The sequence below is a fragment of the Teleopsis dalmanni genome, chromosome X (genome assembly GCF_002237135.1).
Source record: "Teleopsis dalmanni isolate 2A chromosome X, ASM223713v2, whole genome shotgun sequence".
NCBI lineage: Eukaryota > Metazoa > Arthropoda > Insecta > Diptera > Diopsidae > Teleopsis > Teleopsis dalmanni.
The window spans coordinates 74,739,008-74,765,675 of NC_051848.1; the positions used below are offsets into that span (position 1 = coordinate 74,739,008).

At 29.6% G+C, this 26,668-nt stretch overlaps 2 protein-coding genes across 2 annotated transcripts in view; both read left to right on the plus strand.

Moving 5' to 3' along the window:
* Nucleotides 1-1,877, plus strand: part of LOC119688024 (probable chitinase 10) — a 29,663-nt gene extending 27,786 nt beyond the window's left edge. Inside the window, exons 7-8 of the mRNA XM_038102634.1 lie at nt 39-246; nt 314-1,877. Of these exons, the coding sequence (XP_037958562.1) occupies nt 39-246; nt 314-1,685 (1,580 nt within the window). The 3' untranslated portion in view covers nt 1,686-1,877. The remainder of the gene's footprint in view (nt 1-38; nt 247-313) is intronic.
* Nucleotides 1,878-2,714: 837 nt separating this feature from the next.
* LOC119661858 overlaps nt 2,715-26,668 on the plus strand; it is a 71,059-nt gene continuing 47,105 nt past the window's right edge. Inside the window, exon 1 of the mRNA XM_038071363.1 lies at nt 2,715-3,804. Coding sequence (XP_037927291.1) covers nt 3,339-3,804 — 466 coding nt within the window. The 5' untranslated portion in view covers nt 2,715-3,338. The remainder of the gene's footprint in view (nt 3,805-26,668) is intronic.

Genomic DNA, 26,668 nt, shown 5'->3' on the forward strand with positions numbered 1-26,668 from the left:
ATTAGCAAGTAAATACAATTTATTATCATTTTTCACAGTCGCAAATTTAATGGCACCTTCTTCAGCTTATAAACCACAGCCAACAGCTCAAACCAATACATCACCCGCACAAATTATTAAGCCAGTGGCATTAGATGAAGAGCAACCGACAAAACGCAAGGAATGCAATGGACGTAACTATGTACCACATGAACGTGACTGTAACAAATATTACATTTGTCAATACAATGAATTGATTGAACAGAAGTAAGTAGTTTTCTTAAAATAAAAAAAATAAATATTTATTTATGTACCTAATATTCGTTTACCGTAGATGTCCTGAAGGATTACATTGGAACGAAAACTACTGCGATTGGCCACAAAGCACAAAGTGCGCTGTACGCCAGGAATTAACTACGCAGCGACCAGTTATTATTAGACCGAAGCCAACAACCACAACTGCACCACCAACCAAGTCCACTAAAAAGCCTGTACAAACACCTCAAAAGAAACCAACATCTCGCCCAAAGCCAACACCTTCTCCACCACTTAATGATAACGAAGACTATAAGGTAGTATGTTATTTCACAAACTGGGCTTGGTACCGTCCTGGCGAAGGAAAATATTTACCTGAAGACATTGACGAAAACCTTTGCACACATGTTGTCTACGGATTTGCGGTCCTTAACAGCAACACGTTAACTATCAAAACCCATGATTCGTGGGCTGATATTGATAACAAATTTTATGAACGCGTTGCAGCTTACAAAAATAAGGGTCTACGGGTTACAGTTGCTATAGGTGGTTGGAATGATTCATTAGGCAGTAAATATGCGCGTCTTGTACTTGATCCGGAAGCGAGAGCGCGATTTATTAAGAGTGTGTTAGATTTCATTGAAAAGTATGGTTTTGAAGGTCTCGATTTGGATTGGGAGTATCCAGTTTGTTGGCAAGTTGATTGCTCGAAGGGATCACCAGCTGAAAAAGCAGCCTTCGCTGCGTTAGTTCGTGAGTTGTCTGAAGCTTTTAAGCCACGTGGTTTACTTTTATCAGCAGCCGTGTCACCAAGCAAAAAAGTTATCGATGCTGGATATGATGTAGCAACATTAGCTAAATACTTTGATTGGATAGCTGTTATGACATATGATTTCCATGGCCATTGGGATAAACAAACAGGACATGTAGCACCACTTTATTACGTTGAAGGCGATTCAAATGAATATTTCAATGCAAACTATAGTATACATTATTGGCTCGACAAAGGCACACCAAAACAAAAACTTATCATGGGTATGCCACTTTATGGACAATCATTTTCATTAGCCGACACCAAGCAGCGCAGCTTGAATGATAAAACAATAGGTCCAGGTCAAGCTGGTAAATTTACAAGAGCCGGTGGATTTTTAGCATACTATGAAATTTGTGAGAAGATTAGCAGTGGTGGATGGTCTGTGATACGTGATCCTGACGGACGTATTGGACCATATGCATATAATGGAAATCAATGGGTTTCGTATGATGATGTTGCGGATATACGACGAAAATCACAATTCGTACGTAGTTTAGGTTTAGGCGGAGGTATGGTTTGGGCTTTAGATTTGGATGACTTCCGCGGACGCTGCGGCTGTGGCAAGCATCCATTATTGCGTACTCTGAACCAAGAACTGCGCGGCATACCAGGACAACGAGCACACGATTGTACATAATATTAGTGCACAAGCGTAAATGTGAAAATACTCAAAGTTAACTGCAATAAAATAAAAAATTATTCTAGTGCCAATATATATAGCATATAATACAAAAGCATTTACATATTTATAATCACTCTGCAAATCAGTTTTTTGATTTTATGTGATGCAATATTGCAAACTCGATATCATTATGCTTAATTCCGTATTAGCAACTATAATTAAATACTTTATATTATATATAAGAAAATTAAAAAATAAACAAAAAAATAAACACAACTGTTTAAATCTTAACTATATTTCTTAAGAGCGAGTTTTTTAATTGAAAGCAGTTTTAATTGAAAGAGTACCAACGAAAGTCTTCTCATGAAGCATTGATGATCATTAAACGATCATAAAACTTTGTTGCACTGCATAATAAATCTTTGGTATATACATACATATATGCTTAAGCTGGAGAAGTCTGTTTATTTTGTTATATAATTAAAGATAGACAACACATAAAAATTTTAATCAAATATGTTCCTCGTATAAATACATATAATCTGTATTGATTAATAGATTTATTTTATTCTCGTTTCTTATTATTTGTCCAAAAAACCATTCATTGAGAACAATGTGTAAAGATATTATATGAAATTTTCAATTTCACAATTACCTCACTTTTGTCATTATTTTTAAAAGAGTACCAATTTTATACATATTTTTTTTTTTATAAAATTTTATAATAAAGTTGTCTGTCACTCAACATGGTAATGTTACAACGATTGTGCAAGTTTTAATAAAACGAAAAGAAAATTTCAGTAAAATACCAACAACAAATTGTTATTAAAAATAATTGAAAAGAAATGGAAACATAAAACACATAAAATTTATAAAAATATTTATATATATGATTTATATACATTATGCGTGCTGTTCTAAGTTTAATATTAAAAGAATTTTTTGCTTATTTTGCAACCCTGCGCATTATTCACCACGAGTTCACCACGAATTTGAGCAAGACAAAATCAAAAAATTCACTAATCAGCTGTTCGTGAGATTTATTTTGCACTGAGAAGAAAAACATTCGTAGCATTTGGTTAAATTGAAAGTGGTTATCTGTAGGGAAGTAGTAGGAAAGTTCGCATGACACCAAACAAGTGAAGAGTTGGACGGTATTCGCGTAGTTATGCAAAAAAGCTTTAATACGAAACAACAAAAATAGTTATTTCTGACTTCCGCGACTGAGGTACGGCGGGACTTTTTTGTGAAATGTTTACGAATATTTAATTTAATGCATAACGGCTTATAACGATATTATTCTTAATCAGGTTACTAATATTCAAAAATTTTGGTGCTACATATATCATTTTATTATTAAATAATAAAAACCAACTTCATAAACGGCTACGATGCTGAGTTAAACTATAGCACTTAGAAGTAAACATAAGGTGTGACGTCATTTGTGTATGAGAACAGCAAACAGTGTCAACAAAAAGTTTAACGATATAAACAAAATCAAAATTCGCGCTCAAAGTAAACAAAACAAAACCGTGATTAAAATTGAATGCATGAATTATTATTTGCTGTTCAGTGATTTTTTGAATAAATGATCATTTAAAAATATTTACGTTTATTTAAATTTACATTAATTAAAATTAAATACGCAAAGTGATAGTTACAGACAGTATGCATATCCAACGCACAGCAATCAGGAACCTATTAACGAGTTGTTTACGTTTCGAGAGCACTCAAAGTCAGAAATGTACACTGAAATTACCGTCCCAAATCGAAATGTTGAGATCCATTTGGAGAAGGCATATGTCGAGTGAAATTAATATAACGACTCCAATTACTTTCATCTCTACCAGTGTTGTGAGTAAAGTAGAGAAGCAACAGTTCTTGCCGCCGAAATCTCCTCAGTTCCTAAGTCCATTCACACAGATTTGCAGATCAACTCTAGTCCACTCAAACAATGTGTCACCTGCGATGACAAGTATACGTCCATACTCTAAGTTCACGAATATAGGCACACTTCCATTGTCCGAGGAAAAGGCACAGGATCTTATATTCAATTTAAAAGATTCAGAAAGAGCAGCCATAAAAACCGCACTCCAAAAATACGAAGCTGCCAAGCTGAAGGAGGGCTTCGAAGGTGAGCGCTTTCAAGTTATTTGAAGATTCTGTCGTTATTGTTTCCGTGTAGTACGCAACAGTTGTGTGTAATTTTCCTGTGCAAATCTTTTTATTCAGTAGGACATGTCATCCTTTTTTTCAAATAAATGTACGTGCTATTGATTATGTGCCTTAAATAAATTTTTTTCTTCTTTAATTTTTTTTTAATGATTTTTTACAAATAATTATGATTTCTATGACTTCTATGTGTTGCACTCTAAAATAAAATTATTTAAGATTTATTTTAAAATACGAGCGTAAATAGTGAAGAAATGCTGTATACTTCATGGAATATATATATTTTATTTTATAATACAATTATATAGTTTCTTATACTGTTGCCAGTGACTTCTTCAGTGTGGAATCAAAGCGATACATCCTTCCTCATAACAATGTAATATAAAGATTATAAGAACTTTAAATTTTTATATATTTATTTATTTTTTATAAATATATTTATATTTGATATATTTTTTTATGTATATATATATATTTATATTTTATTTTATTTATTTTTTTATTTATATTTATTTATTTGATTTGTATTGTTTTATATTTTCCAACTAATTTTAAATACAATCTTTAATGATTAAATATTAAAAAGTAGACGAAACTTTTAGAAATAACTGGAAAAAGTTGTTGAAAAAATTGTTTAAGTTTTTAAACAAAAAGTTAACACCAATAAAAATATATATCGATGTGTATACAAATTAAATTCTTATTATAATTAATTTACTGAACTGCAAAAAAAACATCGGCAACAAAATGATTCTAGTATATCCCCTTTACCCTTATTATAATCCTGGCTATGCTACATTAATGATATATGAATGAATTAAACTGTGTATGAAATCAGTGTATTTGTAGGTCAAATTAATCTTTAATATCGTTTTTAGGCATATTGATGATTGACTATTCGTCTCCAGCTTTTGCACATTATTCTTTTCAAGACAATTTTAAACCACCTTTTTGACCCACCTTTTACTTCTAGAGGACGCATCTATTTGTTCGTGTAATGAACCTAAAAAGTTGTCAATTTTAAACACCATAAATAGATGATTCTCATTATTAAATATTACTTCGGACACAGTTTTAAAGCGCTATGTGCTAATAGTGACAATTGTACTAATGCCAAATATGATATGTAGGTATTCATTAATAATTGCTTGTAGAGCATGATTCCGATTTTTTAGACTTACCTGTCCAGGTATTTTGGTTCAGTTAAAAAAAAATTGTTTTGTTTCACCTGGTTTTTACTCCGGCAAAAATATGTCTTTTTATATATTTTAAATATCAGGATTACAGTATCAATTGAATAATTTTTATTTATTTGTATCATAAATTAGATTTTTGCCATGATTGAAATAATTAATTCTTTTCAAATAGCACAGCGAACATAATAGTTTAATATAAAAGAAGCTTTTAGGTTTATAAATAATATATATTCTTAAATTTTTATTTATTAAACTTTTAATTATCGAAAAGAGATACACAAGAATAAATAGGTACGAAACTGCAGGGCGCTGATACGAAATAAACCGATTCAATTTTTCGGTTCGATACTTGTCTCCGTTTTGGGAAAAATATCGAATCTATCTAAAGAATCTATTTCTTAAAGTTCTATCTTTATATCTCGAAATCATCAGATACAAATTTGATAATCACTCAGAAATAAATATTTTTTTTGTGAGTAATGGCGTTAAATCTACAATACCTAATAGTATAATTTTGTTTTTATTTAAAATTTTTTTTCTGAATTCAACTCTTTCAAACATTTAACCTATTTTAGTCTATTGGGTATTTAAATACCCAAGAAAGTGTAAATACGTAAACCATTCTAGCGCGAACTAAGTGAAAGATTTTTTTTTGTCGGAAAATGCTGAGGAAAAGTGCTGTCAAATATTGGAAAATAAGAAAACACGAGAACCTCTCATCCTTATTAAGCAGTTTAATGTGTCCTCTAAGCAATAGCGATGTAAATATGATAGAAAAATAATCACATCAACGCCTGTCGGGTATTTAAATACCCATGCTATATTTATGGAATATTTCAAGATATCAAAAAAATTTTGTTTTTTTTTTCAACTTCTATGATCTCTAGTAGACATACATTGAAATTTCATCAAAATTATACTTATTAAAAATATTGTAAGTAAAACCGTAGGAGCGGATCTATAGGCAGACTTTAATGGGTTAAAGCTAAAATCACACTTTGGAACATTTCTGGGTTGAAAAAGTATCTTTAGTGAAACTTATTAAGAATATTGTTAGTAAACTACACCAAAGTAGTGATAGTAATCAGATGTGTGTAATGTAAATAATTTAAGAATAATAGCATAGTTAAGATATTTTTTATTAATTAAGAAATCTATAATATTGCAAAATTGCAAAAATATTTATATGATTCATACTCAATATAATGTAACAAATATTTATGGAAGTGAAATATTATGCATGCCAAAATTATTATGTCATTGTTGCATATAAACTAAAAAATAAATAGTCTATTTATAAGCGTATTTAAAACATATTAATATATATAGATGTACGTGCTATATGTAAATAAAAAAAATTAAATATTTAATTGCATTTGCATAAATTTTCATCTTAATATATAAAACGATTGATAGTCTAACTATACGGAATACCGTACAACTGCATATCTAGGGGTGCATACTTTCAGATAAGTGAGCACACAAAACTATGTTCAGGTTTTGAGAAAAGACTTTTACTTTTAGTTCAAAATTCGATTGAAAAAGTTTTGAGAGGAAAAAGTTGTCAGCAACTAGAACTCAGTAGTATGTTACCCCGATAATTAATTCGTTTACATTCTCAAGTTTTGAAATTTTATTAAATATGCAAAAACTTAAAACTGCTTTCAGTTTTTCATTTTGCTTCCATTTTGCACAGATACTATATACTATAGAAACGAAACTTTTGCTGGTGAATTAACTTCAAGTTTCAACGCTTGTATCTCGCATATTTAAGTAGTTTTTTGAGCGATGAGATATAAAATTTGCTATTTATTTTGAATTTTATTTGAATTAAAAAATGGATTGGCGCACGTTTTGTTTTGAATTTTATTTATTTTTTTTCTCTTTCCACAGCGTAAATTTTTCACAACTTTTGAAGGTGCAAGCAATTATTTACACACAAATTCTGGGTGGCAATTATTTATTATTTCCAATTTTTTTTTTGTTTTGTTTTTTCAATTTTTTACAATAACAAGTATACAAAATAAAATAGAAAATATGTTTGTAATAAAATTTTAACCATCATTCAAATGTCAACGTGGATATTTATTTTTATTAATAATAAATAACACAAAAGAAAATTCTCATAAATGTTGTTGATCCAAATTTTCATGAAATTTTTTAATGTTTTCATTTTTTTTTAAATAAATTTTATTTAATTAATTATATAAAAAAACCAATAAAATATAATTTAATTAAAAATTCTGCGTTAACTTGTACTCGGTGTCTATGTCTGACTTGCCATCATATAACCAATACACCACCGCATCATTCACAGATAAGACTGATTTCCTGGCAATAGATGAAACAGTTGAAAAATTAATCAAAAAAATATACCCAAATATATTTTAATAAAAAAAAATTTTATTCATATATGCTATATTTTCCTATTCAGTATTGAATCCAAAGTGGGTCCAAATCTACCATATGGATCTTTTGGCAACATAAAAATGTCATCACACCACGTATAGCCTAGTACGCGGTTTTCGATTAATTTCTTGAATGCAATGTTTTCATCTATCAAATCTCGATAATTATCATTTGAGATTATGACTGCATCTTGCTCAACTGAATTGCCAATGAGTAAGTTGCAATTGGCAGTTGACTTGGTAATAATATGGACGGAAAAGTGGAACATTTGCTTAATATCGCACAGTCAGTTCACAATTAAAAATAAAACTTAACATACAAGCCTATATATTATACATATTAAATAATATGTATACACTCTATTATGTATTGCATATACAAACTTAACTAAATATCTTAGTTTAAAACTTACTCTAAAGCTCCGGTTGGAGACATATGTGAGGAAGAAATAAGAAAAACTTGGCCAAATATATTTTTTCTTCGCCAAGCACTTTATCATCTGCAAAACAAAATCAATGCAAAACAATGTTCTATTAAATAAATAGATTCTAAAGCCAGCATATGACATACAACTGTAGACTTGTAGTAGTGCATTACTGTAATTCACTTAATTTGAAATTGTAAACTACATCCCGATCCAGATATATATTCTAATGGTACTTCTTCTTCTAAGTGCCTTGTCCACTTCGAACATTGGCTAACATGATTGATAGTTTTGTTTTGTCCACAAGCTTCACGAAAAAGCGATCTTGTACTTTTACAAAATCACTGTATTCGATTCTTAAGGCACGATATCTTTCTTCTTCCACGGTCGTGTCTTCTTCAATTCTTCCTTCAATGATTAGCTTGAGTAGACTATATTTTTCTGCATGCCTTAAAATATGATCAAAGTATTCTAATAAGTGACATTTTACTGTCTCTAGTATCTTTCATTCTTTGTTAAGTCGCAAAAGTACCTCCGAATTTGTTGCATGTTTCTTTTAACTGATTTTTAATATACGCCGATGGCACCACATTTCGAAAGTTTCAAGTTTATTTATCGACGCAACCATTAACGTCCACGCTTTTATACTATAGAGTAATATAGAGAAGACGTAACATTTCAGCCTCCGAAACCTTAATTATACGACTATTTAATAATAAGGATTTGTTTACCTTTTCAACTTGCACACGTATTTCCTCATAATAGTCCCAATCACGGTTGCCACTTATGGTACTTTAGTACCAAAATTGGTACTTTTTTTTTTTTTTTTTTCGTTTGGTACTCATGTTCAAAAACTGGTACATTTTTGACGACCCAACTTTATTGTGGATATTTCCAATTAATTTTTTTTATAAATGCAACTTTGCACTATTTTATATTTTGTTCATTTATAACACTATAAAAAACACAGAACGAGAAAACAAAAAGATCCAAAAAAATGTTGGACCTTTTTTTACAGAAATGGTACCTTTTTAAACCAATTTTGGTACAGAAAAAAATTTCCAAGTGGCAACCGTGGTCCCAATGTTCGTTAAGTTGGCATCTACTCAACTTTTATTAAGAGTATATTTATCTACTTCTTTTATGCTTGAACCATTTGCAGTCAATCTCGTTACTCCTACATTCCTTTTGCTTATTATCATATATTATGTTTTACTGCAATTTAATTTTAGTCCATATTCATTACATTTTCTTGTAATACCGTTTAATAGATTCTCTAATCCCTCTAAAGAATCTGCATCAAATAGAGCTTTATTAAATATGGTTTCCGAATAAATATTAAACAGCACGGGTGACAAAATGCATCCTTAGCAAACCCCGCATGAATCAGAATCTAAAATGCCATATACTTTCCAGTTTCTTTGCTTACAATATATATAGTTTCTAAAAAGTTCAATTTTTCATGATATTTTTATAAATTAAATGGTCATTCCCAAATCACCTGCATGGTGTAAGGAGATTTTCTATTTACTATAGAAACTACTATACCAGATATTAATCTTCCTAATACTAAAACAATAAAGGAAAAGTGCAGGTTAATAAATTAAGTATCGTAACTAATCTATAGATAATCACTTCAAACAACGTAAACGCCACTCACATATTGTATTTACACAGCGCTTAATCCCACTGACACTTGAAAGAAGGCACAAAATTCGAAAAGTCAGCAGCTAACATTTAATGTTACTTCGGCGAGGCGCTTTACCGTGCAATATTGGATGAACTCCGGTCACGTACTACTTTGAAAGTGGAACAAATGCGTACGAAACCCCAAAAAATTGTAGATTCTTGGTTGGAGTTATTTTATCGAAGTGCTACAATATTTTAACATTGTTATGCTAACATCTTTTGTGTGAGCGAGCGTGCTTCCGATGTAAAATCAAACAAAAAAGGACGTGCACTCAACGGGCGATATAGGATCTAATGGAAGGTTTTACGAACGCCAGGATAACACAGCTTCTTTGTTCCCTTAAAATGTTTTATACATTTTTACGGATATTTTATTTACTTAATAAACATTTCTAAAACAAATTATTTCCCACAGAATATTCCAACTCCTTTCAATTGATTCACTAAAATCGACCATAACAATGGGAATGTTGTTCTGGTTTGCATTTTAAATGACAATTTAACTTCGTAATCTTTGGTTATTTGCATTAGATATTTTATATGAAAATAAGTTGTTATAAGTTAGTTTATTCTGGTACTTAACGTCATTTTTAGTTTATTCATTTATAGTTTAAATCCATTTGAGGTTTTTAAATTTATATTCCATCCACTGAACGGTTGTAAAACTAAAACCTTTGCATGGAATGTTATGGGTAGCAATGGAAAATTTTTACTATAATTGTAAATACAAACTACGAGGTTAATATGGATTACTAAATTAGTTTTATTTATAACAATAAGTCATTCTTTAATTTACTTAAATTAAGTTAACTGGTTTCACGCATTAAAATAATTAACTTAAGGGTATTTCTCTTCTTGGATTATTCCGAATGTAAACTTTAATGAAACAAATAAATCCTTTAGCATTTTATTCAGGTCGAATTAAATAATTTCTGAGCAAAAAAAGTTAATTAGTTAATTACTTGAGTGTAGTGGTAGCGGGAAAAATGTGTTCATTTTGAACACATGATCCCTTATGGCCATCCCTTAGACTAGATTATAAATACTAGTAGTAGCACTTATATCCTAAAAGTAAGCTTCACTACTTGAATATACAATACATTTTATTATAATAAAATCGAAGCGAATTTTGAATCCAAATATTTTTTTTGATTCATATTAAATCTTATTGGGGAAGAACGTTTTGCATAGAAATTGGTATAATTATCTTTTATGTATTGGTTTTACATAGACATCGAAATGTACTGGCATCACTGAACTAGAGTTCGATATATGCATTTTTTAAAACACAATTACAACAATAAAAGATAGGTACACATACCTATTACTAAATTTGATCTAATTTTCAGAAAGTTATCATACGAAATACTACATACGGCATCAAATTTAATATCACTTTGATAAAACATTTACGAACTTCTGCGATACGCAATCATGTGTTCTGTCATTCCTATAAGTATTTCGAAAATACTTATTAATAAATCACTATCTGATTTGTAATTTTCTGTTATGAAGTTGTATGTATAATAAATATGTATATTTCTTGGCTATAGTGAACATATGAATCTGTCAGTATTCTAAATACTTTGGTAATCCATATAACTCTTGGGACATAATTGCCTAAATTCTTTAAATATTCTATACTTAGATACTTACCCATAATTTAAACTTTTTACCTTTTCACTTTTTCACTATTATTTAAAAATCCAGAGAAATTTAACACTTTCATTGAGACTATCAAGAACACCCATACTTATCATACTTAACAAGTATCAAAAATACTTATCAAATACTTTGCAAAAAAATTATATAAATAACTGCTTGCAACCATTCGATTTGAGTTGCTTATTATTTGTTGTTTCAAATGTTATTTTTAAAATAAGCGATTGTTCTTTTGTGATATGCTTACAAAAGAAGGGGCCCATTGTTGAATTCAATACTGTGTTATAAATTTATTATTATGATGTTACTATTGCCTGAATTCCACCACCGTTCTTAATTAAACTTTTCTAGTAGTAAACATTGAAATGCTATGAAGTATCATCAGAGGGTAATAGAGTACCAACTATTATAACTATCTCTTGCAACTTCAGTAACTCTTTCATGTATTTTTTTTATTATTTAGTCTGCGGTGACCAGATTATCGAACGTCTTTAAAGTCTCCAAACTATGCAAATCATTTAACAATGCAGCATTGACAAGGAGTCCACAAGATACGCGTATCAGGCAATGTGGTCGTCTACAGATATTTTAAAGAATCGTTAACCAAGTTAAGTGCACGTTGTAGAAGTAACTGGTGCTGTTTAACTTATAGAATAATCATCGTTATTATGAATGTAACATTCAAAAATGTTTTTAAAATAAAAAAAATTTTTTTAAACTTAAAATTTAGGCTCATTCACTTTTTGTACATACAACAAATTTACTTGATAGTTAATTAAATTAAATAAATTTTTTAATGTTAATTTTTTCTTGCCGAAGGTGAAACTATATAAAGGTAAGAAACGTTCAAATAGAAACGAAAAGACAACAACAAACATTTTAGTTAATTTATTGAAAATTAGCTGACGATACAACGCTGTTTTGAGTAATACCAAGTACTCATCATCAGTGGTCTTAGGAAATATTCAACCTCTTCGACCAAATAAATTTTTGTTTTTAATTAGATTTTGTTAGAATCATTTAACCACTGTTTTTTTTAATTTGTTTATTAAAGTAATTTATGTTTTTTTGTAAACGTAAACATAACATATGTTATTTATTTTTTTATCAGCATATATTGGCGCTGATATTGTCTAAATTTAATTTTATATTTTTTTATTTGCACAAAAAACTTTTTTTTCATATGTCACTACAATCTGTCGCAAGTTATAAAAACAGAATACGTGGTACATTAATTCTGAAAAAGTTTTGTGTACCAAGCACAGATACACACTCCATAATCTCACAGAAATTCAGAAGTTTTTACTTGAGTTTGTTAAAACATCAAAACTCATATTAGGAACAGATAATTTCACACCATAAACATAAAATTGTCAGTGGCTTAACGTTTCCAAACTTCCACAAAACTTTTAATAGCCAATAGAAATTTACGCCTATTGGACTTGTGGGTGTCTGAGGTTGTAGTTTGGAAAATAAGCTTTTCCTCAGATTTTCGCTAACAGTAGTTTTTTACAATTTCTGTTCAATTTTCTCAAGGCTTGCCATTTATGTATTTGTGTCGTAAAGAATTGTATCTATCAAATTCGGTACTCTTAATAAAATCTTTGTTTTCACAACAACAAAATATCTTTTCCTAACGGCAATATTATTTTTTTTTTTGTGTTTTACGCTTCTGAATGTCTTCAAAGCCAAAGTACTTTAAAGGTCAATGTCTGACATTCATTAGAAAATAAATTATTTTCTAAAAAAATCAGAAAAGTATTTTTAGATGCAGAATTGTGTACTATTTTGTGTGCATTTGATTTCTTCAAGTAATGGGAATTTTAGGTGTATTTGCAGTATTTTTGGACACATTCTAAATACTTTATTTGTTAACAATCGATTGCAAAACAGAATCTTTGGTTGCAAAGAAATCTTTCTAAGTACTACTTTATAAAATATTGAAATGCTTATATACAAGCAATGAATACTTTACGAAATACAAGTCTTAAACCACTAGTAATTCTGAAGGAATTACTTTTTAAAAATATCAAATTTTTCAGCAAAAATATCAGCTAACACCTATGCTTTTAAGTTGCCAGCACCTACAACATACATAGTTATTGTAATTAAATAATAGGATATGAATGCATCCCGACCTAAAGGATCTATTGTGCGCCTAAGAGCCCAACTAAAACAATTCTAGACTATTTAAAAATCTCGTAATTACTAAAGGCTTAATTTTACCTATTTCATTTGAGACTCATATCCCGCTTCCATGATCTGTCAAGTCTACGTCTTACCACCGTTGGGCAGTTGCATAGAATATGTTCTAATGTTTCCTTCACCTCGCCTCTTGTTGACAGAGTCGACAAGAATCACTTTCTACCGCACCTAAATTCTACATGTTGTAATTGACTCTACAGTGTCCCGTAAGAAGTTCAGTGTAGATTTCAATATCGTTTCTGATAAGGTTAAGGATAGCGTCAACTTTGATGTGTTCAGGATCAATCAATCTTGACTGCTACATGCCTGTTTGTACACTCCAGTGTTCAAGTAGATTTTCTTTCTCTCATTCACATAATAAGTTATTTGTGAAACTATTTGTTACCCCACAGTAAGGCACTGGATCAATGAAAGAAGTACATGCACCCTTCTTTACTAGAGAGTGTGCTATTTCATTCTCCGCATGCTCTTCATGTTCCGGTACCCACGTAATAATAACGTAGTTCCTCAATGCAAGGGTATTAAAAACCTGAACATTCCTCCCCCAACTATAAATGCTCCTAGATATATAACAAATGAATGTATACATCGCGATCTCAACATTCCTGTAGGTAAGGATGTTATAAAAAGCCAAGCTAGTAAACACAAAAACGTATGTTACATCCTCCCAACCACTCTATGAGCAGAATGATAGCAGAAGGAAGAACGTTCACACGTCTCCGCAAACAAACGCCACTGGAACTTTAATGTGTCCGACTCCAACAGACGGATGTACTACTGAGCACAGTCCCTTCAAGCTATTGTTTATTGTCTATTCCGAATTGACAGATCGCAATATAAGAAAATAAATTTAAAAAAAACTATGATTGGAATGAGGAGTTTGCTAAATATTTTAGAACTGATTGGCTGTCTGAAAGAATGCATATTTTGGTACCTCGGGTACCAAGGGAGTATGTCTTATACGTTGTTCTTCATTTTCACGTTCCTTACACATATATTTTTCATTACGGCACTATTTCTAGTAAGCAGCTTAATGAAATTTCTTTATGATATATTTATTTAAAAATTTAATCTATTTTTAAATACCCTTTTTTTTATTGGAAAAAGTGAAATTAAATTTAATAATTTTTTTTGTTGCATTCTAAGTTAAATTAAATGTCCAGTCTCACATTATAAATATTTTTTCGTAATTGAAAAAATCTGCGTATATATATTTCTATTTATATATTTTATCATAATAAATAATAGTGATTAATTAAAATTTAAAATATATAAATTTTGATCCGTCAAATGTTTTTTAGTTTATTGTTTTCAGAGAAAAAAAAAACCTTTATTTTTCTCTAAACAACCATGTTCGCCTGTTTTTACAATAACTGCTCCACCAATCAAATCCAAATATATCCAATAAGTCTCTCCTTGCGTATAATAATATTCCATTCAAATTTTGTAAAAATCGTCGTCGTATTATCAATAACTATAAGATATATACAAAAATTTATTTTTATATACATATGTAGTTTATTTTGATAATAACTGCATAACTTTTATATATAAAAATTATAAAGCTACAATTTTAAATATTTGTGTATATACTAAGTATTGAATGTGTTCTTTCTTATTTGACTTTATTTTTAATACAAAGTAAAGAAATACATATAAAATAATTTACATTATATAAATATAATTATATATATATTTTTTAATACAATATTTGAACCGATATTGGGCTTAAACTCCTTATTTCATTTCACATGTAAAAGTTGTCCAATCATTATTAAGATTATCCAATCTCAAATTTGTTATAGTTAATAAAAATATTATCTTCCTATATCATACGTTCTTCCAATCTCTTATCCCGTCCTTTGAGGAGCAATTCACTAGTTTTCTACACGAACATCCACATATTTTTGTATTACTTATAATGCATAGGGAAGTTTTTTAAAGTAAAATATACATTTAAAAAATAATATAGTTTTGATGAGAAAAAATTAAAAAAAAGTTTTGTATTAATCTTAAGAAAAATAAGAAAAAATTTTCTAAAATTTAAAAGAACAAAAAACGGATTTAAGAGCCTGTAATTTCAGAACCCATTTCAATGCATACACGGTATCAAATTAAAAAATATATAGCTTACTAACTATTTAATTAAAAGATCTAAAATTAGTATACGAATTAAAATATTTTGATAAACAGTTTTTGAAATACCATTGATTTTTTAGTCAAGAATTTTTATGTAGACTATTCCTTGCCATCGTATTGAATACTTTCGGGGCATAGTCAAGTGAGGCAGTGGATTTAAGGAAATAAATTCAACCTTAAAAATTTTATCTACACATAACACATTTCTAAAATACTGCCCAAAAAATTTTTTCTAGTATAATACCCCAGACAACTCATGCAAATTGTTACTGTGTTCCTTCTATGCTAAAATATTTAATAAAAGATGGGAATATTCAATCTGGCTAATTTCCACTTAAACGAAATCCAATATTCTAATTATGATGCATCATAAATATATCAGTCTTATGGTACTTACAGGTCACTGCAGACTAGCGTACCATGCTAAAAGATAGAATCTCTCTTTTAATCATACCTATCGCAGCTGTGAGGAAGACAATAAAATGCCTCCCATCTACGCTGTTTTTGTGGTGACTCATCACTTTAGGAGACCCTTTTCTTAAGGATCTTGATCAATTACAAGACCTCCCACTAAACAGCCATTCAAAGCTTCGCAAAAGTTTCTAGTTAGTTTTAAACTCTGAGTTTCTTAGTGCATTGCGTAGGGATCGCCGGTATAACGTAACTGAACCTATCCCTGACAACGCCACTGGTTGATTGATTTTCGTGGCGATACAGTTACATTTTCTGTCTAAGTAAAACTTAAGCGCCAATTTGTTACCACGCACGAAGTTTACTTTTTGAGTATCTATGTATGAGATATCCGCCAGACTGTTTAGTTCATATTCTTCCACAGTCGAATGACTTAATCTTACCAGGCTTGGGATTTTGTAAACGACATCCTATATCTTAGTAAATATTCTTAATGTGCTCCCACCCACACCCACAGCTGCTATGCCATTTCTTTTTTCGTTTCTTGTACCAGGGAATCACGTCCCGCTGTTATGGTACTTTGTTACCAAAAAGTCTCTATACATATACTATATATGTAGGGATATATATAATATGATACCATATATGAATATATTCTCCGTTGCCTTTTAATTAGAACTAAAATCAACACAAACACGTCATAGTTAGCCATAGTTCATATTAAAATTTTTATCTTATAATTCTATTTAAACAAATTTATTAGTTAACTACACGTGAAGAGTTTGTATATTTTATTAACCTTCCAAGTAATTTTTATCAGCTGCACATTGAGAACGCATGATTTTTGATAAGCACGTAACACAAACAGTTTAGTTTCTTCCAACTGATAAAAAAGTAAGACTTCTGAGCAAATGCTTCTTGATAATTGATTATAGTTTTCTTTGGTTTAGTCGAAGTTGTGCCAATAGTTTTGGCAAGCATTCGAACTAATCTGAAACTATCAAACGGCAAAAACCATTAAATTTGACTGAATGCTTTTAAATTTGCGAATTGTTCACGTCATAAAATAACAAAAAAAACAAAACTTGGTGTTGGACTACAAACTTGGTATAGTCCAACACCTTAGCACATGTATCTGTACATGCTTGTTTATCTAAATGTGCTCATTCACTCGTACATCGCACATGAGAGTTATTTATGTTTTTGTCAGAATATTTTACTCGTACATGACCTCGCACTTGCTTAACTAGTGCTTACTAGTATCTGGCGGAGCTTGTTCAGTACTGACGAGAGATATTTGCTAGAAATTGGATTGCGCGTATCGCAACTGGTTTAAAATAAATTTTTGTATCATATTTTTCGGATAATATTAAATATTTTCATTGTAAAACGTTTTATTGATGCCGGAATATTGACATCGATATCTACGTAAATTTCAATGAAAATAAGAACACTGAAACATAAACGAAAAAGCAATAAAATATTTTAAAAATATCGTTATAATCATTAGAATAATAATTAATTTTCTAATACCACTTAATCTTTATATATATTCTTTGTATATATATATATATGTATATATTACAGTATTATAATAGAGCATATAGTCATAATTAAAACAACTATATGACAAGTCCAACAATTTTCAGTGCCTTTTCTAGCTAGCAGAACTATTCACATAGGTATATCTGAAATATGATCACTCAATACTTTAATTCATAAATAATTTAGAATATTATTATTATGACATGTTCTTCATTTATAAAAATTAGACTTAGAATTTAATCTATTCACAGATAGTTATTACAAAATTTTCCATTCGTCTCTGTTTCTAGCAACATACCGCATCGGTAATTGTATCTGTCGGCTTTTTCAGTGCATAACTGAGCCATCCATATTTCCGTTTCTGCATTTCCTTCTCTATTGGCTTTTGTTGGGCGCGCCGCTATAGCTCTTCGTTGTAGACTCTTGTAGGCCACCATATGTTCAAAATACGTTTCAAATTTCTATTAACGAAGATTTGTAACTTTTAAGCCGATACCCTGAGCCGAGTATTAGATATTCCCTCATACAAGTGTATAACATTTGCAATTCATTTAAATAATACAAATGATGTATTCGATATCTCAGTTTAAGGGATTGGAACAAGATACAGCAAACAAATAGTCAATATTCTTCTTTAGTAATTGTGTTTATAATACATTGAAGCATTGAACTTACTTATTTGCATCCATATCTTTAAGGACTTTCTTCTTCTTGTTGTATACTTTGGTTTAATACGAATTAATATTGCACATGCACCAACATAATTATACTATACATTATATATCTATTTACATTTTGAGTTTTATATTTATTTAGGTAAAGGTATTTATTTGTTTTTTTTAAAGTAACTTAATTTGTTGTAGTTGCTCCAGATGAATTATGCCAACATTTCCGGAACGAACCAGTGGTATAACTGTTGCTGGTCATACTTTCATTTTGCTTTTGGCAATAGAGTTGTAACTCGTCCTTTAAACGTGGCTATATAATTTATTCAGTTGGCATCTACTCCATTTAGTCACGCCTCCCATATCCCACGTTCATTTAATATATTTGTTATAGCTTTGATCGATGAGTTTGTGATCAGTAATATATTGCATAGTTTAGGAGATATGTGTTTGTTATGTCTACTCTAAACTCTATTGTTTCAAATAGGATAGGACTTATATAGACATAAGATGATTTTAATGCTCAGAAGGGATTTGTTACACAATATAATATTTTTAGGTGGCTCAAAAATTTAAACCTCACAAATGCTACGAAATGGTATCTTTTTCATGTATTATAAAAATAACCTAATTATTGATCAAATACAGTTTTGGCATTTTTTAATTAAATTTATAAATGAAATGAAAATTTTTAATATTAAAAATTGAAACGGATTTATTATATTAAAACAGGAATTTAATTAAAATTCACTTTATCTCCGTCTCCTTGCAAATTCAGCAAATAGGTATATGCCAAAATACACGTTAATCCTTCTTCAAATTTGTTGAAATTGAATCAATTGCTGCTAAATATACTTTTGGTTCTTTTTTTATATTTTATTACGCTTCAATTAACCGAAAATTTGAGTCAACCTTTTCCAGAAACTTTTTCTTTTATTTCCAAACTTCTAAGAACTTATGAAGAACTCAAAAAAAATTCAAAATAAGAAGAAAATTCAACAAGTGCGAAATCGTAACGAATTTACATCGACTAAATTTGGTATTCCAAATTCCCTAAAGGCAGTCGAACACTTCGTTAGAAAGCCAAAATATATTTGCACAGATAACTGAATGAGTACATTTCGGTGTACTCAAAAACGAATGGGAAAAAATTAAAATAACTACTACTCTACGCGTAGATACAGCATCTCCGCAAAAGCATCTCTAGAAACGTAACAATGTACATTACGCGCTTCAAGTCACTCAGTTTTGTAAGTAAAGTTGAGGGTAGGAAATGGGTCTGACTGCCAATGTTTTTAATTAAAGAAAACGCACTGGGGCCAATTTACTCATAATAAACTAGGAAAAATTAAGAATTTTTAATTAAAAGCAATATAATTAGGAAAAATCATTTTTTAAAAGATTTTAACTCTGAATCACATAATAAATAAAACATGTATAAATAAAGTTCCTTGCTTTGAACTAGATCAAATCTAGTTGACTTTTTGAATTCTTAAAACAATAACAAAAATTTAATTATTTTATAAAAATTCCATCTAGTACGAATGAAATATTGCAATGTGTCATACCAGTCAATATAATTATCAGAGCTGCTGTGATAAAAGAATAGGTTAGGTTCTGCTGGCAGGCCAAATGCTATACCACATCAGTGTCTTATTTCTAGCGTTTGTATGCATCAGTAAAGATGCGCGTATTATTTGCGAATTGTATTAAGAATTCAACTGATTTATATGCTCCAGTCCTGTAAAACTGACTGCCCCCAAATATTTCTGTCCAGTTCTTGAGAGAGCCGAGTAGTTACACATCAGATGCTCCAGAGTTTCCTCTGTATCCGGCTCGTTGCTTTTCCTACAAGTATCGCTGCGTTTGTGCTCGTATGATGCGACTTGACAGTGACCTTTCAATACACCAACTAATATTCTACAGTTCCTTTGGCTAAACGATATAATATCTTCATTGTACTTTTGCTCTTATATATGTCTACACATTTCTATTCTTTGCTATTCTACAGGTGATTAAATTTCTCCACATTTTCTGTGCTCTCCGTGTCATGTGCTCGTCCAGGAGTTTATGTATCTCAGAAGTCTGAGTACTTCGCTTTTTTAATCTTCTAAAAGTCTTGCGCCAGTTTTAGCATTAACAGCAACTGTCTCATTTCCCTCTATGCCTTTATCACGAGGAATCCAGTACATACAATATCTGCGGTTTCAGGCTAGTCTGACTATAACTTCCTTGAATTCTGAAACATTTTTGCAGGGTAACCAGTAGGTATAATTTAATTGCTTTAATAGTTACTTAGCAAATAGTTGATGATAACTATAATTACGCTAAGAAACTTGATACCACAATTTGAGACTTGAACCCACTAAAACCACCTCTAAGAAATGAGTTGTGAGGATCTTAGTCATCAGACTTAAAAGTCATCTGGCTGAGGTCTCATTCCAACAATCAGGGAGAAAAAATAAAATAAGTTTTCATATCAACCACAAATAAATGTAAACTATTTATGTAAAACTGACTGTGAAAAGTACCTTGATATTAAGAGCCTTCATAAAAAGATTAAATGTAACGAACTTTTACTGTTAGAAAAAGATAATAAAAAATGGATCATAAAGTTGAATAAAAACGGTATTGGTCAAATAAAGGTGAAATTCCATTATTAGTGCTCTAAGCCGAGATTAAAAAGATGAAATTCCATTATTAGTGCTCTAAGCCGAGATTAGAGTGATGCTATCTGCAAAAGGATAATCCATAATACACTGTTACCAGCTGACGAAATTATTGTCGACAATTTCTACGTTTAAAGGAAAAATTGCAATGCTTTCGGTGCAAAATACCGCTTTTGTGAACGGATTAAAGTTGAGAAACCTTGCTTTGAAAGTTTAGTTCATTTCACAATATAATCCCAATATTGCGCTATCAGACTCTGAACTGTTCATATTTGTGCACATATCTGTATCAAAGCAGATATACAATATTAAATGCTTAAATTAATATTAAAAATGTAAGAAATCGAATTGATCAAATTTTATGATATATTATAAAAAATATCAAAATTTTTCAAAATCCATAATCAAATCGCTGCACCTGAAAAATAAGAATTTCACACCATATATATATTTAACCATAGTGAACTCAAACCAGTCTATTTTTATAATTTTTTTAACTGAACAAGAAAAATAATACTACCTATATACTTTTAATGCAGAATAACTATTTGTGTATATTTGAAAAATTGTGCTTCTAGAAACTGAAGATAATTGAAAATTCTGTCTATCAGAGACCTTACAAATCAGTTTACTAAAATATGTAATCCTATAAAGTTATATTTATGGAAAATTTTATTTTGTTACCAAGGTGAACGTTCCAACTAGTGGAGATTACCTTTAATTTATCTTCATCACTATAATTACTTTTCATAATTTGCTAACAATGAGAGATTAATAAATAAACACAAGTTTTATATGTATATTAAAATAAAATTGAATACTTGGAATACCTAAACAATCATCATGCAAACTGGCACTGAGTTCTTTCTGTGCCGAACTTTTTAACAAAAGATAGGAATACTTAACAATATACAGGAATCTGTATACAATTTGGTCACACTCCAATAAAAGAAAATCACACTCTCTTGTTTGAAAATATCAGTCTTGTAGTAGATTTACTTACAGGTCATTGTATTTTAGGTAACGATGCTGGGAGACTAAATGTTCCTTTCAACCATATCTACCGCAGTTGTGCAGAGGACTATGAAAGTGCCTCCCATCTGCTTTGCTTCTCTCTAGTATATGCACAGTATCATCGTATCGGGGCTTTCCTTTTCGAGAATCTTGGCGAACTGTAAGATCTCGCTCTAAATAGCGTTATAAGCTAGGCTTAGAGATCTACTGAAATGAAAATTATATTTCCGTATAATATGCATATTTTGGGTTGTTCTTAAAATTAATTTGTTATTAATTGCAGTAGGCGTAAAGCGTCGAAATCCACAGTGTGAAACTTTAACCCACTAAAATCACCGCTTAGGAATGAATGGAAAAAATTTCCACAGCATTGTGGAAACTTCATTTCAAAAATAAATGGTGAAAGATTGGAGCAAGAAGCTTAATATCTAGCAGGCTAGGTTTATCTGATCCAGACAGCATAGGCATAAATAAGGTGGATAGGAAATTAATGAATGAAGTGGGATTATTGCACAAGCGCGGGGGTAGTAGCGGTAGACTCTGTGACCAGGGCCATGAGAGCTACGGTTAAAGAAAGGGATGATGAAGGGAACAGTATGTAAATATACTTTTGAATTATATATTCTATACTTTGACATCTTTCGTCTTTAATACTGAATTTATTTACTTTTTTATTTCTTTTATAAATTATTTAATATTCTAACCCACTAGTGTTTATTTTAGTTAAAATATAAGTTTAATGCAGAACTCAATTAAAACTTTTGCAATATTTCGGAAACTCTTCTTTGTGCTTAATATAATTATAGGAGAAGTTAAAGTCCATGAGTTACCTCATACCTTTATTTACATACTTACAACAGGTTTGATTAACCTCAAAAAATTTGATGAATTTTTAAAACTGTTTATATGAATATAAAAAATCCGCAAAGCCAAAGGTACTTCCTTTTTATTTATTTTGTATTTAATTAATTTTTTTTACTCTTTTCGCAATGAATGAAGTGCTTTTTATACTCTTCTAAATTTTTATACTTTACGCAGTTTTATGACCGTTTCCTTTTCCGATAACCTAATTAGACGTTGCACATCGTTAAACATTATGTTCGCCCATAATTTTCTCACGTACCACCATTTTGTGTCCAATTTTATGTAAACTTTTCCTTTATTATATCCTTTTTTAAAAGCAAAGCTACGAGTATTTGCTGCTTAAGGATACATAAAAATGAGTGTTCATCTACTGTAATTTATTCACGTTTCGTACAAAACTCTTTGCTTCGTTTTTATATATTTTATGGTTAATTTTTTTATTGTTCTCATTTATTTTAAGTATTTTTTATCATTGTGTGTATGTCAGTATATCGTTAACGAAAGGGTTATGTTTTTTGTGCGTTGCGGAAGTAAGCAGTTTTCCATTTTATTACAAATTTGTAAGCTATACAGAATTTATGCAGATCCGGTTAGCTTTTTCTATTTTCTGGTCTGAAGACTTTATGACTATGGTAAATACTCATTGCTAATTCCTACGGAAGCTATAAGAATAAAACCTAATACATTTTTATGTTTTTTCTATTTACAGCTTCCAAATATATTGTTTTACTATTACTCTTATTTAGCTTTTTACTGTTTATAATAAAAATATTTTAAAATACGACTATTTATCTTATTCAGGTTTTCATTGTCTAAATATTATTACAGAGTTATTCACTTTGTAATTTCGAAAGTGAATGTAAATAAAAGACACTTTTGTTTGAGATTACCGTCAAATTCTAATATATTGCTCGACCAGAGGGAATAATACGGTACAGGAATATTTTAAAGCAATTTTCAATTAGTTGTGGACATACCTCTAGTTCAACAAGTACCCGGATTTTGTAAATAAAACACACAAATTTAAATTTTATTCCAAATTTATTTTATCTCCTTCAAAATATGCTCCTTCTGAAGCAATACAAATGTGCCAATGCTTAACCCAATCTTCCATACACTTTTCGTAGACCCGTGTAGGTATGGCTTTTAGTTCCTTCGGTGAATTTTCTTTTACCACGAAGCGGCAGTTTGAGTTTCGGAAACAGAAAAAAGTCGCACGGACCCAGATCTGGCGAATATGGTGCCTGAGCGATGACAGGCACCAACAAGAACATCAAAAATTTTCCATAGTAAAAATCGCTATATGCACTTGAGGTAGTCTCACATTAACAGCTACTGTAAACAAACTAATTGACAGATGGCGCTCAAATTTGCATAGCCTAGCTAAAAGTTGGCGGATGTTAATCATTCGTTGCTTCCCCTTAAAATTTGTTAAATGAGTTGTCACTGTCGTCTCTGAGAAAACCAAACTGTATCAATCAAAGTGCTCACCCTAAGTATTTTAGCCTCCATTATTTTTTTTTTGTCTTTCATTAGTTTATTTATTGAATCTCTCTAAATAGAAATAGACAATAATTTTGCAAATATTCATATTTATATTATATTTATCAATGATTTGCTTTAAACGCGATTTAGTGCAGTTGCAAAAGACAAGTGTTGAACATGAGAATTTGGATGCGATTTATGTCTCTCTCAGAATTTAGGTGTATAGTGGTGAATAGCTTCTTCAATAGTTGGTAAATTCAGGTTTTTATGTAGATTTATGTTTTTGACATACCACAGCCTTCATTATTGTTATTATTGAAAACCATATTATTATTTAGATCCATATTATAAGAATTACTTATTTTATTTTATCTCAGAAATTTTGTTTTTTTTTACTTCATACAATATAATTAATAATAAAGAGTTATTAGTAATCAAATTATAACAACAAAAACTATTTTTATATTATTTTAATTAATTAAATTTTTAGCTAACCATTGCCCACTGATGATGGGTATTTGATGGGTATACTCGAAACAGCTACTTTTCGAACCCCCTCTATTAAATATCACAGTTTATATTAACGTCTGTCATACACTGTCATATTGATGTTAAAATAAAAAATTTAATTATTAATATAATAATAAAAAAGGAAACTGTCTATTAGAAAGTTTTTGGACATTTCCAATAAAAGAAAAATAGTACTTTTCAATATTGATATAGCTATAATTTTTTTTTACTTAACTGCATATAATTTAAACAAAGCTTAAAGCGTTACCAATATTGCAGATTTGATTATAATAAATAACATTTTAATAAATTTTTGTATAGAGAATATTTAAATAAATGTGAAACCAAACTAATTTCAATTCGTATTTTTTATTGATTGATTTTTATATTGTATTTGAAAGTACAAACACCAGTTATATTAATTACACTAAAAAGCAATTGTTTTTTGTTATCCCTTTTCGTTAGTTTACTATTTTTATGAGTTAAAATATTTCAAATATTTCAAAATAAAAACAATAACTTTTTATGTTTTAATCTATTACAAAAATGAACAACAAAACAATAGAACAATTCCATAAACCAGTGTTTGCCAAACATTTTTAATCTGTACATATAAAAGATGAAATTATTAAGAAAACGTTCTATAACCGTCTCTTCATAGTTCACTATATAAGTACAAGTATCATTTGTTTCTATTTTCTGTTGTGGAGACCGAAAAGTACAAAAAAAAATCAGTTGGAATGGAATATCTTTCTGACCTAAACCATTCGATTCTACTTAAAACCCTGGATACCGTAAGCATGATTTCTTACATATGTGTTACTATCATTAAAACTTTTTTATACTAGTGTATACGGTTAAGTCCACGAATATAGAGAAGTCCCAATACGGAGCATAGTCAAAAATTTCGTCTAATTTACACAAAACAATTGTTTTATTGATTATCGTTACTTTTGCAATGATTATAAATATATGATAGATTTATAAGCAGAATTTCAATTTATTAATCATAATACTACTTATTGAATTTTAGGTATACATAAATCCTATTTTTAATCATCGATGCTTTGAAGGTTGTAAAGGGTGGAAAGCAAAAATTGGCTTTTTGTACAATTTTCATTTTGATTTATTTTTTTTAGCTGTAGGTAAACTATTAGAATTTTTTTAGTAGTAAAATATGTCTTAAACAAGAACTAAACTAACTAGTATTTTAGTTAAAAAGCTCAAAAATACATACACTAAAATAAACTTGAACTTTAGTATATTCGATTCAAATACTCCTAAGTGCAGTGTTCATTTTAAAACACTGACTTTTGTAAACTTTATAATAACAACGTTAAAAAGTCAATACAGTTCTTGTATATGAACAAAAATTTTGAGGTTAATGAGTTCACATCTTCCAACAACCACTGTTGTTGATCTAAATTTTGCTCTAAATCTCTCGAGGCATATTATTTAACCATGCACACAGATTGGCAAACACTGCATTGCAAAGTGAGCTCCCTCATTCTTTAGATAAATGTACCAACAATTTTTCATTTGCATGCAGTTCAAATGGTTGTGGCTTTATCATCGACCAAATTCAATTTTTCCTTAATCCAATATTGAGCTGGAAATGTTTTTCTATAGCTATTTGTTATTCAAAATTCTGTTTGTTTATATCAAATGTATCTACAAAAAACATTTAATGCCTTTTAGTCAATTTTGTATTGAAATATAAAACTTGTTTCTCTATTTAATGTTTATGAAATTTATGTTACAACTGTACATATTTAATTTGTTCACCACAATATAATGAATTTATTTTAAATCACTTTTTTTAGAAAAATTATTTTAAAAATAAATTCGCTTAATATTATATCTGTAATACTAGCAAATACTGAGGAAATACCATGACTATATATGTTTAGCTGCTTTAAAATTTACTCAATACTGCACA